Source organism: Pelophylax lessonae (assembly GCF_965119305.1).
Source record: "Pelophylax lessonae genome assembly, chromosome: 3".
Classification (NCBI taxonomy): domain Eukaryota; kingdom Metazoa; phylum Chordata; class Amphibia; order Anura; family Ranidae; genus Pelophylax; species Pelophylax lessonae.
The window spans coordinates 114566300-114584922 of record NC_138770.1 but is presented as its reverse complement, the minus strand read 5'-3'; the positions used below and the strand labels follow the sequence as shown (position 1 = coordinate 114584922).

Here is an 18623-nt window from a genome sequence, read left to right as displayed (position 1 = left end):
GGGCTGCACCGCAAAGGTTGAGTCACACCGATTATAACAGTTCCATTGCCAGCAATAGAGTGCTACTTGTCATGCGATTTGGACCTGTCAAACTGCATGACAAGTCGCATGATGTGAACGTCGGCTTAGACTTTATTAACCTAAGACAGGAATCTAGAAAACAGATATATCATCACCAGAGCTGGAAGTTGTCAAAGGCAGGTTCAAATTCTGGCAATAACCAAAAACGGAAACAGCTTAACAAGGAATAAAATATAAAGCAGAATCGTTAGCCACGGAAATCTTGGGGGGAGAAAAAAAAAAAAAAAAACTGCATTTGGGACTGTTCTAATCGGGAGGCTGTGACAAATATGGCTGGTCAGTGGATGACAATACACAAGTGGTTCATGCTCATAGCAAAGGAAACCCCTATCCACAATAGGCCAGTGTTGACTGTATCTAATGACTCCCATCAACATGAGCCCTAATCAAACACTGTTACAGGAAAATAGAAATCTTACAGAATATAAAAACATACATGAAAAACCGGTATATCTTTTTATATAATCACAGCTAATTTAAACAAAGGAGCATAATCTGAAATGCACAATTGCGATCTGGCTGCATGGATATCAATAAAAAAAAATATATATCTTAAAAGACATGGGGGAAATTAACCTATATTTATACATTTTTTTTTTCTGGGAACATACACAGGTAAAAAAATATTGCATAGAGCTGAACAGTCTTTCTTAGACGTCAGGCTGAAAAGCCTGGGGTTAGAGGGGCAGCTTTCATACGATATACAAACAATGGAGAAAATCATATCAGCAATGAGTATATGGAATGATTTTTATAGGGGACAATCCAGTGTAAGTGCAAATGCTCCCATTTTACTGCATTAAATGGTGTGTCCCCCACTCACAAGCAGTTTTTTTTTTTCTTTACAGGTAAACCTAGGTTGGTTCAATCCTCTGCCATCTTTGTTAAAATTGTCCGTGAACCCAGCAAGGACGTTCTGACTCCCTGATGTCCAAGATCTGTCTTTGCCTTCTCCTCCACAACCCTGATATATAATGGAATACTGGCTACTGAATATGTTTGCCATTAAGGTTGATGACAGCCGTTTGACTTGCCATGCTGAACCTCTACTGTGCCACTGACAGCTGGCAATGAGGAAACCTTACTTAACTAGATTTATACTTATTAGGGTTTGTGATTCAAAGTACAGAAGCTGGAGAATCAGCAAAACAGCCAGCTTACCAGGAGGAGACCAACATTTGTATTTCTGACAGGTTTAAAGAGACTGTTGCCTTAAAAAAAAAAAAAAAAAAAAGGGCCATAAAAATGGTTCCCTGCAATAAAAAGACTGCTCATACCTCCTTGTCCTGAGGCCTATTCCTAGAACTTTGCTTCAGGAAACTTTACTAACTTAAATGATCTACAGCCTTCTGAAAAATCTCCACATCCGACACATTTCCAGGTGTCCTGGATATGTGGTCCGCCACCAAGTACTGTGGCTCCTTTTGCTGGACTCCACGCCACTATAGGATATAGAGGTGACATAGACGGTGGTGGACTGGATCACATCATGTGACAATGGAAACAGACATCTGACACTCCCATAAGTGCCATATGTGACATTTCTTCTGGAGTTCGTAGCCCTCAGAGCGAAGACTCCAGGAACAGGCAGCGGGACATTCCTTTATGGCAGGTAACGTTTTATTTAATTTAAGGTAACAGTGTCACTTTCATTTTATAACCACCAGAGATGCTACCTGATTTATGCTGGCTTCCTTGGAGAAACAGATGAAGATCTGATCATAAAACTAGGCGACATCAATGGTCAAGTGAGGTATATCAAGTGTGTGGCAGGAGGGTGAAGTTTGGATTTGTTTTTGGGCATAGACACCGGAGTCATGGAGTGTTTTAACAAACCAGCTGGCAGTGAAACCCACCTCAGTCCACTGAAAACCGAATAATTAGATTCTTGTTGGACTCAACTTTTAACACAATCCCTTGTTTAAATCCTAGTGCAAGTGACTCAATTTCCATATACATATAAAAAAGAAAAAGCTATATATGCATATATGAGAGATGCTTTCAACATAGATTTTTAACATCTTGCTATATTGATAGAAATCTTAATGTTATACACAGCTCGTTATTAATACTCAGCTGCGCACAGGCACAACCGGGGGAATTTTTAGTAAATTTTATCTAAAATATACAAAAACAAAAAAATAAGTCAATTTCCCTTTCCAAGAATAGGAAAAATAACAGCTAGCGATAAATCTAAGGCTATTTGTTTGGACCCCTGATAGACTATATTACAGATTATCTGAAAAGATATTTATATATATATATTTATATCACCATATTTATAGCATAAACATTTAAAAAAATTACAATAGAAGTATTTAATAAAAGTCTGATACACAATTCCCTCTCTTTACACAGAAGTTCAGTAGTATTTCAAGCAAACCCAGTTTAAAACAAAAAAAGAAAAAAAAAAAAAAAAAAAAGGCTTGCCGCTCCAGCTCATAAGAAGTAAGGCCTCGTATTGTATTGGCAGAGAGCAGAAACAAAGGAAACCGCAGCTGTGTCTTATTGTGAACAGGTAATAAAACTCTGTATCATGTTTATCCTTCTGTCTAAATAAGTGGAACAGACAGAAAATGTGAAGAGGATGCTGAGAAGCAAAAGGATCTCATGTCAGTTGTACGGCTTTCTTCAACTTCTCAATCTCGCTCTGATGGAGAGAGGAAAAGAAGAGTTATTCTGGGTGATAACATTACAGTGAGTGTCTTAAAGCAGGGACTACAAAGCCAAAGCACAAACATTTTAAAGGAAAGAGCTGTCAATAGTGACTGTATTCTCTCATTTTACCACAGCAACGCAGGACAGTAAGATGAAGAGTAAGCTTGCATGCAGCACCAACAGCCTTTGTCCACCCTAGGTATGGCTTTTAAACACTGCTTTAAGGAGTTTTGTGTACAGACACGCTAATCCAATGCATTTTTGAAGCTTTCACGCAACTTCAACCAGCTTTTTTGAAGCTGGTTTATCCTTCTTGTGACCAAAGAGTTTTGACCTCATCATAAAATCTCTTTCTTACAGTTCATTAGGGACACTGGATTTATCTAAAACATTTGGGTTATACTGCAATCTATGGGACACTGGCAAAAAAAAAAACATTTGCCAGCCAGCTATAACACTTCTCACTTCCAGCATGCTTCAGTTTTGTAGAAAAGCAGTTCGAAATAAATTACAAACATAGAGGGGTGGGACCAGCAGCTTTTATGGCAATGGCACCTTGTCCTTACAACCATACACTTGTATGAAGATCTGAGCCACTGTGTCATGAAGGATGACAAGGAAGTAGTGGCTGAGAGGCAAATCCGTACATCACAGACAAGGACAAATGTTGATCTAAACCAGATTGCAAAAAGTGTTAGGATTCGTTTTATGGTGTGAAACTTTCATTACACCAGGGGGAGTAAACCTGTGTGTAGATTTCCTAGCTTTAAAAGCTAAAGAATTATAGGCTCAGAGACCTTGGCTTCAATAGCCCTGTTATTAAAGCCAGTGAAAGTGAAACAGGGTGGCAAACCAGACATTGAGATAGGAGATGGTCGATCCAGAAGAGCCCATGAAGTGCCTGTCAGAAGTTTGATCATGTTGGATTACTAAAGGTTGCAGCCCTGAATAAATAATATGATGAAATGTATGTGAAAATTCAGTCCATCGATGAAACAAAAGTCCAATCGAACAATAAATCCAAACGGATGACGATATTCTGTGTCAATGTAATTCAAAACCGACACCAACAAGTGTTCCTCCACCAAAGTAAAAAGTGAAAACTCGCCAGACCCATCTGCTGTCTTATCAGGACAGCTGAAAGCGTGTAAGATGAAGCCAGAGGAATCAAGCGGGGAATAATCTTATTCCTCCAAAGGACATACTTTCCTCAGATGTTAAATCCAGAAAACAGGTGTAACAAATTAACAGGCAAGAGAGAAAGAAGATCTCCTCATTGTGTAGTATTTATTAAAATCACAAAAATAACAAATAATATTCAGTATAAAAAGAAATGAAGATCCATATAGTGTAACAACGCATAAAGCACTGTCTTACATATAAAGCCACCAGACTGAAAAGAATGGTGGCTTATGGACCTCTGGCATATAACCATGCTCACGGCCGTTTCGCGCCACGCGCTTCTTGAGGAGCAACCTGAACAAGCGCATGGCGCGAAACGGCCGTAGAGCAGGGTTATATGCCAGAGGTCCATAAGCCACCATTCTTTTCAGTCTGGTGGCTTTATAAGTGCTTTATGTTGCACTGTATGGATCTCCATTTGTTTTTTATACTGAATATCGTTTTAGTTATTTTTCTGATTTTAATAAATACGACACCATGAGATCATCTTTCTCTCTTGCCTGGTAATTCGTTACACCTGTTTTCTGGATTTAACATCTGAGGAAAGTATGTCCTATGGAGGGATAAGAAGATCATTCCCCGCTTGATTCTTCTGGCTTCATCTTACACGCTTCCAGCTGTCCTGATCAGACAGCAGAAGGGTCTGGTGAGTTTTCACTTTTTACTTTGGTGGAGGAACACTTGTTGGTGTCAGTTTTGAATTACATTGACACAGAATATTCCAGATACACCCCTTTCCCAGGACCCCTGGAGATGAACAGGACCCAATAGAGGGATTACTTCCTATATTTATATACCCGCTCTTTACCCCTGTGTGGGGTGGGTATTTCCGGTAAGTGGGCTACCTATCATAGGGGTCACAGAGCACCTCACCTTACCACCCACCACGGGGTTGCTTCCAGTATTTTTGTATGAAGAAATTTGTCACCTATATGAACTAATAACGTCACTTTGTCACCTTATTGGAACACCATTTTTTGTCAGTTTGATTTTTTCATTTAATTTATTTTTTGATACACCAGATATTGGTTGCACTTTTTTGCTGACACTCAGTCACGGTATTTTTGGATCTCAATAGTTATTTGCACTGGTCACCTTATCTATTTAATAATTTGTCATTTATTGTACACATTGCACTTTATTAGGATGCATTTATATTTATATACTCTATGTATGCACTTGGTCACTTTATCAACTGAATTTTGATACTTTATATGGTTTGCACTTCCACTGTCACTTTATATTTTAGCTTATTTATTGCGATATTTATTTATCTTTGTGTATTTTTTTGATATTTATTTATCTTTGTGTATTTTCTGTACACACTTTCCCTGTCAAATCATCTACACACCTTTTTCCACTAGGCAGCGCCATTCCCATACCTTGAATTTAATATTTTATAAGGTCTTTGACTATATTTCTGGGAGGCTGCAGCCTAATCACCTACTTAATACATATATTCCTTAGCGCGGAGTCCAATACTTTCCCAAAGTAAAATGTGAAAATGGATAAAAGCAAATTAAAACTTGAATTAAAATAGGTCTAGATCTGATTAGAGAAGAGCAATCCTCCAGTCCACCCAAGTAGTTGCCAAAAGCAACACAGGTGTGATGCACAAAGAATATGGCATAAATAACGAAATAAATAAAAATAAACAAACTAAAATGAATAGAAATAATAATAAATGTAAGTGGTAAGATTAAATTAGTTAAAAAGTATATACATGCATAATAATATAACACAATGATCAGAATAAGGGGGGGGGGGGGGAACAAAAAACAATTAAAAAAAAAAAAAAAAAGGGCGGGGGGAGGGGATTAGCTACGAACGGGAAAATCACAAGATCGTGTTCATCTCTATTTCCTCATTCAAACCCCTGGGGGGCAAGGAGTTGAGAGTGAAAATCCAAAGGTTTTCTCTGCAGGAAAGCCTCTGAAACCATTCAGCCACTGAGTCATACGGGGGGATGGTCTCAATGACCCAAACCCGCAGCCCCCTGTGGACTGGTTGTGATGAGAAAGGAAATACCTGGAGACACTGTGTTCTACAGTTCCCTTTTCAATAAGTCTCCTGTGGTCTCCAAAACTTGCCCGCATTGAACGTATAGTACGACCCGCGTATAGGAGGCCACAGGGACAAGTCGGGCAGTACACCAAAAAATCAGTGGAGCAACTGTAGAAATGTTTTAAGGGTGTACTTCTTCCCTGACGAGTGCAGGAAGTATTTCTGTCTGTGCGTAACAAAGGGGCACATCTTGCATAGGATCTTTTTACATTGAAACATACCCACTAAATTGCAGAATGTGACCAAGGACTGGGATGGTATGGTAGGTCGAACAATTCTGCTTGGGGCCACAATGTTCTTAACATTCCTTGGCTACCTATATATAACCCGGGGGCGCACAGGCAAAACCGGGGCCAGTTTGGGATCTTCCGACAAAATACCCCAATGACGCCAAATTATTTTCTCCATATCCCTGTGGGCATAGTGGTACTGGGTGATGAATTTCACATCACCATAAACAGACGTGGAGGGAACAGATTTAGTAATGCAAGGATGTCTACAATCGGCAAAGGCCGGATGGATCAAAGCTGAGTCATACCCCTTATCAAAAAAATTGTCAATCAGCACCTGGCCCTGTACGTCGTAGTCATCATCACAGGAACAATTCTTCCTAAGCCTGCAAAATTGCCCTTTGGGGATGTTCTGTTTCCACTCGGGGTAGTGGCGGCTAGCAAAGGGGAGATAAGATTTTCCCACAGAAGGCTTGAATTGAAGTGTGTTTTGGACACAAATCTGACCCTCCCTATGAGATAGCTCTAAGTGAAGGAAGACCAAAGAGTGGGGATCAGAAACATGCGTGAAGGCGATGCCCATGGCATTGTTATTACAGAAATCAATGAAGGGGCAATTGTGGATGAAGGCCCATCCCAGATGACTAGGACGTCATCAATGTATCTGTCCTAGAACATAACATGAGCAGCAAAGGGTTTTTTTCTCCTCCCCTTCTCCCCCCTCCCCCTTATTCTGATCATTAAAGTTGTATTATATGTCATTTATGCATGTATATTCATTTTAACTAATTTAATCTTACCACTTAAATTATTATTATTCATTTCAGCTTTCTTTATTTTTATTAATTTAGTTTTGTATTTATGCCATATTCTTTGTGCATCACAGTTGTGTTGCCTTTGGCAACTACATGGGTGGACTAGAGGGTTTGTCCTTCTATAATCAGATCTAGACCTATTTTAATTCAAGTTTTCATTTGCTTTTATCTATTTTCACATTTTACTTTTTGTGCCACTCTATTGTGCCTTTCTTTGGCCTTTTAACTGATTTTATTAAAATCCTTATTATCAATATTTAAATTGTCCTCCCCCTTGTTTTAATGGCAGCAGAGCTATATATTCTCTTCTTTTTGGAGGGGCGGGCCAGCCTGAGGAAGGAGGTTGAGCCTCTAAAACGACGTTGCGGCCCGCCCTCTCCAATCTTGCTGCTTTCTGTCCCTCGCCAGTTTCCGTAGAGGATCTGGCGTCGGGGGTGACGTCACTTCTGGGTACCGGTTTTCAGCGTCTTTCTGCCGATGCTTCTGTGTGAGGCACGGCAGCAGCCACACAGCGCCTCCATCACATCACCCTACTGCTGCTATTGACCCCTTGCACACAGCAGTGTGCCTGCGCTGACACCTAAGCCCTGTGTGCCACCCTTCAGCCCACACCACCATCTGGACACTTCATCTATGAGGATGACCTGCCTGCTACCACATCAACGTGTTCCTTTTGCTATGCAAGTGTGTGATTAATAAATGTGCTTTAAAAACTTCCTTCGCCCTTTGCTTTCCATTGTATATCTGGTGTCTCCCACCCACACACGGCCCCTTAAACATCTGTGTGTAGAGGCCACTCCCCTAGGTCCAGGCACTGCAGCAGTCTGCCAATAGTATAAAATGTGAATGGTAGACAAGGCTGGAACATGGTGTTCTGCCCAAGCTAAAGTCCTTTCTACCATTCAATGGGACTGACTGAAGGTGGCCATCATCAACCAAAGAGTCAATCGTCTCTTGGACTCTAGAGTCTGAGACTTAAAAGTTTTTCTTGAGGAAGGAAATCTCTGGCTTGGCTCTTCTCTAGAACCAGTATTAGATTGGTTCTAGCTCAAACTTCTAAGATACAGAATCCTAACAAAAAACTTTAAGGGTCAGGATTGCCTGCATGACAGTGATGGTCAAAGTTTGAGCGGTTTCCCTAATAGGAGGTTGTCTAGGTATCCTAAAATAGGAAAATCCTGGGAGCATAGCAAGGCTAGCAACAGTGGCCAAAACATTGGTGAACACTTGGGGTGCGGATGATAGGTCAAATAGTAGGACTTCAAACTGGTAGTGTTGTGTGCCTACAACAAAACAGATAAAAAATAAAGTAAATGAAAAGGCTGGTAAAAAAAAAAAAAAAAGGGGGGGTAAGCACTTTCCTTAAAGAAACTAGGTCCATCCTCCTAAGACACTAGCAAAAAACGAAAGCCTGCTGGGAGTGGGAGGTTTTATAATTGGCTGGCCAATGGCTTTGTTGTTTGCATGTGTCTGAATTCTCCCGTAGGTGGTAGTATATTGTTTACTTCCACCTTGATTTTCAATTATTTTTAGCCTACACCTATTAATCTGAACAGTCTAGATGTTTGAAAACCTACTTTTTAAAAGAATCCCACATATTTACTTCTTTTATTCTGTGACATGTCCTCTGATATGCATTGCTGTGTCACACATTTCACAGAGCCTACATGAGGCACAGTTAGTAGAGGAAACATCACCGTTTTCAAGCAGCAAGGTACCATGGGATATGTAGTTCATAGAAATTGAACATACACCAAAGGAAGGAGCAGAGAAGTCGTATAGCATGCAAGGAATCCAGGAAAGCGGATGAAAGACGGTAGCACTCACAAAATGAAAGGATATTATTAAAGTAGAAGTTCAGCCTAAAACTAACTAAATCTACTGGCAGCTACATTCTATAACTAATCTATATAACCCTGTAAAGCAAAAATCGCTATACATACCTTTCCTGCAGCCGATTCGGTCCCACGCTGAGCTGTCAGCGGCGGCTCCTCTGTGTAGGCGTGTGCAGGAGACCGTCAACGGAAGCCCCACAGTAAGTCTAAGGGTGACATCACATCCCAGGTATTTCACAGCGTGCGTCAGTGGTTTCCTACACAGCATCCGCCGCTGGAGACCGAATCGGCTGCAGAAAAGGTATGTAAAGCGATTTTTGCTTTTTTTTGCTATGTATAGTCTTCGAATGTGGCTACCAGTGGATTTAGAGTTTGTTTTAACTTCTGCTTTATTAAGCTTATATTGAATTGCCAAACATAACTACTGTCTGTATTGCTTTTACAACGCTCGGGTTATAAAATGAAAGTGTGTGAGCATATGCTGTGACTATAAAACCTCTTTATCGAGTGAAAAAGAAAATACATTTCATATTTTGATTATTTTACATTTTCTGAATACTATAAATCATATCAGATAATTAAACAGAGGCACATTGCCATCTTCAGGCTGCAATATAAGTTGCAGCGCCCTCTTATCAAATTTATCATAAGCGCATTTGAGGGAAAAGCACAATGAGGATAAATTACAAGACTGCAGAAAGAATTTTACACAATTTATCTATAGCAGACAAAGATTCAGAGAAACAGCTTTTCTTAAATAACTAAAGTTTCTATTTGTGCAGAACATCCCGTGTTTTTTGTCCTTCCCAAGGAACTCGAAGCACATGCAGGCATGTCTGGCGGCTGTTATACATGCATTTTGGTGGTTTAGCAGTAACAACATTAACGCAGGTTCACTTTATGCTTAATGAGGGGTTCTTTGTTCTGAATTTAATTCACTTACCTCTAAACTGGATCGTAGCAGTTTTTCCTCTTCTAGGTCATGTTTTAATTTATCTATCTCTTTCCTGAAGAATTGGAAAAAAAATTAGAAGTGTGAGCACTAATAAATATCTAAACCTAAGAACAAAAATGTAATATTTCAGCTTAAAATGTGATGGCTGCATTAGTTTAAACTTTTCAGGCCAAGAACATTTTCAGAAAGCACACGAAATGCCAGTTAATTCTGTCACAAAGAAAAAAATTGTCACTCTTTGCTAAACTGAAAACATAATCTCATCTCCATACAAGTTTTTCTCTGTAAATTACAGATTCCTCTTCCCTATGTAATGGAGATAAATTAGAGGAAGACGGCTTTGTAGTCCAAATCAGGAGCGCAGCCTGGGTGGCGACCATGACCCCCCACCATAGATACAGTGGAGGTGTTGTAAGCACTGTTAGGACAGAAGTGAGTTACTTGCAGGATTTACCAGGGAAAATAAAAAGGAAAAAACGCTTGGGGAAAAAAAAACAAATGCAGCCACCAAATCTAAAAACGAAAAGCTGCAATATAGTATTTTTGTTTTAGCACTAGGCATGCTTTTAGGAATGCAAACTTTTTTTTTCCCCACCAAAAGCTTTTTAACAAACCATAAATGGAGAGATTTTTCAACAGGAAAACTCGTTCTACTAAGAGAATTGCCCGCACTTTAGAAAGATCTTCTCATTTCACGTTGCATCGACAGGGCAGAAAATGAATGCAAATCTTCCCAGTTGAACACAGAGGGCCATCTCCCCAAAACCTGACATGGGTTTGCCAAGTACCAGACTATATTAAAAATGAAAAAAAAGGCTCAACTTAAGATTCTCTTTAATTTAACAGATGTAGGTATGCATAAAGCTAAATCTGACAGGTTTACTTTCCTTTCTTTCTAGCCTGTTACCTGCTTTTTAAGCTTCAGCTGTAGATTTTTGTGCTACACAACAGCATATTACCTAGGACATGAACTGGTTAAAAATATTTAAAGTTTCGCTGGAAATATGCATTAAGCTTCTGAATGCCAATCCTAAAGTAAAATGTGTTATGTGGCCACAAACCGCTACTCCATGCACACAAAATGACATACCTATGTTCTTTCCTAAGTGCATCCACAATACACAGGAGCTCGCTCAGCTGGGCTCTTAACTCCTCCACTTCACTCTTCTTTCCATCGTTTAAATCAAACTTAGTTTTGACGTCCACTAGAACGGGGCTCATTGGGGTGATGCTGGGTTTTGACACAGACGATGTGGGTGTAAATATAGAGGGTGATGATGGAGTTACAGATGGCTGAAACAACAATACATACATGGTTACCATGCAGTTCATAATTCTCAAATTGTTGAAATTGTTCTAGTCACACAACACAGGACAACAGACAGGGGTGTGGGTATTTTTTTTATGGGCAGCACTGATAAGTGACACTAATGAGGCACTGATGGGTCGCACTGGTGGGGACAGATTTACAGCACTGGTCGGCAATGTGGGGACCTATGTCCCTGTAACAGAAGACGGTTAACGGCTTTCTTCTTGGCTGACAGCTGATCACGTGGTAAAGGGCCAATTTAAATGGTCCTTTATCCCGATCTGTTATCAGCCACGGCGGAAGGACTCAACGATCACAAAACACACCGCAAGAGGCACGCAAGGACGTCTATGGATGCCGTCCCGGCATTTTAAGCCCGCGTTGTAGCAGTCTTTCTGCTTTAGGGCATCAGGAAGAGGTTTGATAAAAAGGGGATTTTTTTTTTTTTTTTAACGGACATTCACAGCTCCTGAGAATCTTGACCAGTGGGTTATACTGCCCCCTACAGGAGTAGGACACTAGGCAGAAAAAAAAGGCTCGACTTCGCCTATGGGCAGTCCCAGAAGGTATGCTCCCCCTCTCTGCTATAGGTACACCATTTTGTCACAAGCAGTGTCAGAAGTATTACAACCAGTAGCAATTTGGTTTACTAAATTAACACTATTTTACGACTAAAATATGTCAAACTAAAAATGGGATTTTTGACTTTGACATACCCCACCGGAGACAACTGATGAACACCTCCGGATGAAGTGACCATTCCCCCTGGTCCAACACCTGTCGAGGTAATCCGCTTGAAATTTTCCACCCCTGGAATGTGTACAGCAGAAAGGGCTGGAATGAATCGTTATGCCCCACCCTAGAATACCGGCTACTTCCCGAGCCGTCAGTGCCCCCTTGATTGCGTACCAGACACCCCTGAAGACAAATTGTCAAACGATCCAAACAAAGACTGATCGCTCAGAGATCCAGTACATTGATCGGCAGGATCACCTCCCCAGCCGGAACACGTTGGCATCCGTGGTGACAACTGTCCAGTACAGGGAGAGAAAGGATTTTCCCTGTCAAAGTGCCGGAGAACGAAGTCACCAGAACAGGGACCCTCTCATACCCTGGCTCAACAGGATCAGATTGTCTAGAAACTGAGGATTTGTCTAGAAACTTGTCCCATTTCCCCAAGATCTTTTTGCAGTGCTCTCGTGTGGAACTGTGCAAACGTAACCGCCTCGAAGGTAGACACCATCAGGCCCAGCACCCGCATGCAAGCCCGAAGGGATGACCGTCTGATGGACAACAGAGGCTGAAATGCCTCCTGCAATTTCTGGAGTTCTTTCGGAGGAAGAAACACTGTCCAGAGTTAGACCCAGATAGTGCAGTCTCTACCTGCTCGCAGAAGATGATCGTCCAGGTACCCCAGTACTGAGATCCCGGCTAACGCAACAATGCTAGTACTCAGGCCAACACTTTCATAAAGGCCCGAGGAGCAGAGCCGAGGGTAACGCCCCAAACTGATAATGCTCCTCACCCACAGCAAAGAGGAGGAAGCGCTGATGACCGACACATATTGGATTGTAAAGTAAGGATTGACCGATTATCAGCAAAGTCGATATATCGAGGGCCGATATGCACTCTTTCCGATATATGGGAAATCGGCCCTGGAGGTTACCGATATTTCGGGAAAGTGCTTGTACCGGAGTGATGCCTGTGGCTAGAGGCATCACCCTGGTACCGGCGTCCATAGCCGGCGGTCGGCTGTCTTGTAATGACAACTGATGCGGCTGAGAAGCCGATCGTCTGTCATTACAAGGAGTGGGAGGGGCCGCCTGCCGCCCACACCCGTAGCTCGCCCGGGTCTGCCGTCCCACCGGGAGACCCGGGCAACCAGCCTGCACAGCTACCGAAGATCCGATCAAAGCCGCATTCAGCTCTGATCGGGTCTCCATGCAAAAACCTGGAAGTGATGTCATGACATAACTTCCGGGTACTGGCGCCAGATTAAAAAAAATTACAGCATTCAAAACAGCCAAACTTTAGCGTTTTGAATGCTTTAAAGTGCAGAGGAGGGGTTTTGGGTCTTTTGGACCCCCAGATCCCTCCACAAGAGTACCTCTGAAGAAAAAAATTTTTTTTTTAAATGTACAAAAATATCGGCGCATATCGGCCAATACCGATATGCATTGGCCAAAATATCGGTATCGGCAATGAAAAACCGATATTGGTCGACCACTAAAGGTTAGGCGTTCTTGATGTCAATAGAAGGGAGAAAATCCCCGATGTAGTGACGCCACTATTCGGAAATTCTGTACCTCCACAAAGCAGTTTAGCGCCTTGAGGTCCAGAACTGGACGTACCTTGCCTTCCTTCCTGGAAACTGGAAACAGGTTTAAGTAAAACCCCTGAAAACATGCCGAAGTCAGAACCGGGACAATCACCCCTTGAAGTAACAAGTTTTGCACTGCCCCAATAGTCCCCGTAAGCAATCTGGGCACAAGCGCAGTCGTGGCTCGTCAGACCAGGTCCTCTTGGAAACTCCAGTGGAGGCCCTGAAGAGATTAGATGCCTTGTCTTGAGACCCTGAGGGATGAAAAAGCCTCTTATGAGTCGAGAAGAATGGCCCTCGTCTATGAAGGTTCTCCTTGCCCTTGGAAGCCTACGGAAGAAGAGTACTCTTTCCCCTCTGTGAGGCCCTAAATAATGTGTCATCCAAGGAAGCTCCAAACAGGAGATTGCCTACAAATGGGAGATCAGTTAAGGCCTTCTTAGAAGTCTGGTCTGCAGACCAGCATTTTAGCCAGATAATACGCCAAAGGACCACTGCTGAGACAGTCCAGAAATCAAAGGAGCCGCATCCAAAGAGGCATCACAGACAAACTGTAGCCCCTGCACCAACTGATCCACCAGCTCCAAAAAGGCAGGGGGAAGCTGTTCCCTCTTCAGGTCCCAGCGTAAAAGTTTAGCCCACTCGGTCAGAGTTTGCGACACCAGGGCAATAGTAAATACCGGCCTAAGTGCTGAACCAGTCATAGTGAACATATGGCAGGCCAGAGCTTCTGACCTCCTATCAGTGGGATCTTTAAAGGCCTGTAAAAATAGCACATTAAAAGGTTAAACATGTATTGCACTACAGCATAAGTAAGGGGCACCTACTAAGCTGCTAAAAGAAAAATTAAGAAAAAGGCTTTTTTTATATTTTTCTTAGTATATAATGTTGGTCATATATTGAGGTAATATGTGCGAGGACAATACAGCCAATAGAGTTCACAGTTTTTTGTATTTAAACCACTAAGGACAAGGCCTATTTCTAACACTCGTTGTTTACAAGTTAAAATCAGTTTTTTGTTTTTGCTAGAAAATGACTTTGAACCCCTAACCATTATATATATATTTTTAGCAAAGACTCTGGAAAAAAAATTTCTACAGGTTACCAGTTTAGAGTAACAGAGCTAGAATTATTGCTCTCGCTGTAACGATCACCGCAATAGCTCACGTGTGGTTTGAACACAGTTTACATATGTGGGTACGATTTGAGTATGCGTTCACTTCTCCGCGCAAGCTCGGACGGATGGGGCGCTTTAAGTTTTTTTATTTATTTTTTTTTATTTTTACACTGTCCCTTTTTGAACATTTTTTTGATCACTTTTATTCCTATTACAAGGAATGTAAAACATCCCTTATAATAGAAATAAGCAGGACAGGTCCTCTTTAATGTGAGATCTGGGGTCAAAAAGACCTCAGATCTCACAGCTACACTAAAAGTACTTTTTTTTCCCCATGATGAAAAAGAATGGGCCCTTTAAGGCAATTGGGAGGAAGTGACGTATGACGTCGCTTTGGTCCTCCAAGGCCATAGAGTCGAGTAGGGGCCAGCTTACCCTCCCTCGACTTCCTGCCTAGGACTCCATCGGACTGGATAATTTTCCCCACTACAGACGGCTCCGGTAAGCGTGGAAAATTATAGGGAAGCTGCAGGGGGGCACCTCTCTCACCCCCTCATAAAAGCGATGCTGCGGCGAAGCAGCACTCAGACAGGGAGAAAAAACAGTAGCATGAGGGACCAATTAGGTGGGCTTTGATGCTCATGTGCTAATACAATACTGATAGAAGAACAAAGCAGCATGACAGAGGTCATGACGCTCATCGGTTATTCTTTCATTGTCCATTCACAGGCTGCAGGAGGGACAAGACCTGTTTATTGACTGCAGCAGTGAAAAAAGGCAAGCCTCCTGTCCTGCCAGAGGTATGAAAATTTTAGGACTAACTGGACAGAAATTAACTGCTCAAAAATATTAAAGGAACACTTTGAAAATACATCAGATCTCAATGGGGAAAAATATCACGCTGATGTCTATACTGATATGGACTGGGTAATGTGTTTTGAATGAAAGGATGCCACATCGTTTGATGGAAAACTGGATTTTTGTCTTATTGTAAAATCATTTTCTGAGGTTCACTGACGGACAGCTCCATGTCTTCTTAGACCCTTGGGCTTGGGCTTATGCTGCTCTCTCTTCAGGAGTAGGACTAGGACTAGATGGAAACAATTTGGCTACGTCCCTGAGGCAGTCCCAGAGGGTATACCATCACTTCCTGCCATAGGACTTCAGATTGTAACAAGCAGTGTCAGAAGAAAACATAACACATCCCAACAGAGGGGCGGGTGCTGTGTCCGTCAGTGAACCTCAGAGAAAAGGATTTTACGGTAAGACAAAAATCCAGTTTTCTCTTTCGTTTGCTGACGGACACAGTTCCATGTCTTCTTAGACCCTTTGGATGTCCCAAAGCAGTATCAACATGAGGGGTGGGAAAAACACAGCAATACATAGAATTCCCAACAAGCGCTAAACCTAGTCAACCAGGAAAAACAGGAGCTCAACCAGAAACAACTGGGAGCTCACCACCAGGGAAAAATATACCCTCAAGAGGCAGAAGTCTCTGCAACCGCAGGCTGAAAAACTTTGAGGCTGAGCACAGCATCCGAAGATGCAAGTACATCCATCTTCTAAAACTTTGTGAATGTGTGTACAGACGACCACGTAGCCGCCTTGCACATCTGAACCACTGACGCCGGATAACGAAAGGCCCAGGAGGCACTGAGTGCCCTCAAAGAAACCGCCTTGACAGGGAAAGGAGGAACCTGACCCTTATTAGAAATAGCCTACACCACCGTCTGCCTGATCCATCTAGAAATGGTCACAGCAGATGCAGCCTCTGCCCCTTACGAGGTCCATCCGTAAGAACAAACAAGGCATCAGATTTCTGAACCGACTCAGTCACAGCCAGGTACACCCGAATTGCCCGGACTACATACAGAGAATTTAGAGCAATTTCTTTAGGATGTTTCAGCTTAGGACATAAGGACGCCAATACAATATCTTCATTCAAATGAAACCCCAAGACTTCGGAATCCTTAGGTCGTAACATCACCAAAACAAGACCAAAAGGTAACGCCACAAATTGACAGTACTCCTCGCCCACGTCAAAACAAAGAAAACGCTGGTGCCTGACATATAATGGAATATGAATGCAAGCGTCCTTGAGATCGACAGAAGCCAAAAGATCCTCTTGATGAAGGAAAGCCACTACTGTGCAAATGGATTCTATCCGAAATTTCTGAACCCGCACAAAGTGATTCAGAGCCTTAAGGTCCAAGATCAGGCGGACCTTGCCTTCCTTCCTGGGAACAGTAAACAGATTCAAATAAAAAACTTGAAATGTTCCGACTGTGGAACCGACCCAATGACTCCTTGTGCTAACAGGTCCTGCACTGCTCCATAAAGGCCCTGCAGCCGATCGTGAGACAGGAGTAAATTGGAAGGGAAGAACCTTCCCGGAGGCAAGGACAGAAACTCGTTCCTGTAGCCGAACCGAATCACCTCGTGGATCCATTCGTCCTGAATGAGCAAGGTCCACGGGTCCGGAAGAAGCAAAGATGTCCCCCCACCCCAGATACGGGCGAGGGCGCCCCTTCAGGCTGGGGAAGGGTTGTCCGCAGAACCAGTAGTGCCTGCTTTTGACTTACCATTCCAGGGTCTCTTGGAGCCACCCACGAAGTTACGGGTGAATCTTGAATCCTTTTCCTGCAATTCAGTCGGACGAAAGGGCCGCTTGTGAGCCGAGAAAAAGTGACCACATTTATGACAAGGTTCCTTGCCCCTAGCGACCTGAATAAAGGTACTCTTACCTCCCGTAAAGCCCATAGAGGCACAGAACAAACAATCACCAACAAAAGGTAGATAAGTAAGCACCTTTTTAGAAGCCTTGTCGGCTGACCAGTACTTCAACCAAATCATGAGGCGAAGGATCACCGCTGTCACAGATACTCTGCCAGCCAAAGGCATCATAAATGTACTGTAGCCCCTGGATCAACTGATCCGCCAGCTCAGGAGGATGTTAATCCCTTTCCAGATCCTGGTGAAAAAGGTTTGCCCATTCTGTTAAGGTTTGGGATACCAAGGGGATAGCAAACACCGGCCTCAACATTGAACCTGCCACAGTGAAAAGGTAACAAACCAGAATCCTCCACCGGCAAAAATGTGGCCTTATTTAGCCTGGAAACCTGAGAGTCCACCGACGGTGGAACCGTCAGTTTAAGGAGAGGGTCCTCAAAGGGATATGTCCTAGCAAAACGCTTAGGTATTCCAACCATACCAAGAAGGAGATTATCCAAGTAGCTCAGTACCGTGATCCCCCATTTGCGTAACAAGGCTAGCACTATTGTTAAGACCAGAGGAGCAGAGGCGAGACCAAAGGGTAACGCCAAACTGATAATGCTCCTCTGCCACAGCAAAGCAGAGAAAACCCTGGTGACTGGCACATATTGGAATGTGAAGGTAGGCATCCTTGATGTCGATCGAGGCAAGGAAATCCCCCCCCGACGCGGGGATGCAACCACTGTTCAAATGGACTTCATTTTAAGCTTCTTCACCCCCACAAAGCAGTTCAGCGTCTCGAGGTCCAGGATTGGACGCACTTTGCCTTCCTTCCTGGGAACTATAAACAGGTTTGAGTAAAAACCTTGAAAAGGTTCCCAAGTCGGAACTGGGACAATCATCCTTTGAAAAAACAGGTCTTGTACCACCCCAAACAGGCCCTGTAAGCAGTTTTCTTGCACCAGGGAAGTCCAAGGGTCCGGAAACCAGTGAAGAAGTCCCCCCACCCCTGATGCAGATGAGGGCGCACCTTTATGTGAAGGGAGCCCTGTCCGCGGGTCTGGAGAAGCCTGCTCTCGGCTTGCCAGACTAGGTTAATTTGTATCCTCCAGAGGAGGCCCTGAAAGGCTTCGAGCCCTTGTCAGTCGACCCTTAGGGACGAAAAAACTTCTTATGAGCTGAGAAGGAAGGCACACATCTACGACGAGGTTCCTTGCCCTTAGCAGCCTGCGGAAGAAAAGTGCTCTCCCCCACCCCCCCCTGTGAATCGTTAATGATGTCATCCAGGGTAGTTCCTAACAGGTGATCTCCTTGAAAGAGAAGATCAGTCAAGGACTTTTTAGAA

General features: G+C 42.8%; 1 protein-coding gene across 4 annotated transcripts in view; it reads right to left on the bottom strand.

The window, feature by feature from the left end:
* Positions 1 to 1729: 1729 nt before the first annotated feature.
* Positions 1730 to 18623, bottom strand: part of CD2AP (CD2 associated protein) — a 246503-nt gene continuing 229609 nt past the window's right edge. For all 4 annotated transcript variants that reach the window (XM_082251739.1, XM_082251736.1, XM_082251738.1 and 1 more), the window contains exons 16-18: positions 10911 to 11113; positions 9809 to 9872; positions 1730 to 2731 (exon numbers count right to left, since the gene is read on the bottom strand). In XM_082251739.1, the coding sequence (XP_082107865.1) occupies positions 2690 to 2731; positions 9809 to 9872; positions 10911 to 11113 (309 nt within the window). In that variant the 3' untranslated portion in view covers positions 1730 to 2689. The remainder of the gene's footprint in view (positions 2732 to 9808; positions 9873 to 10910; positions 11114 to 18623) is intronic.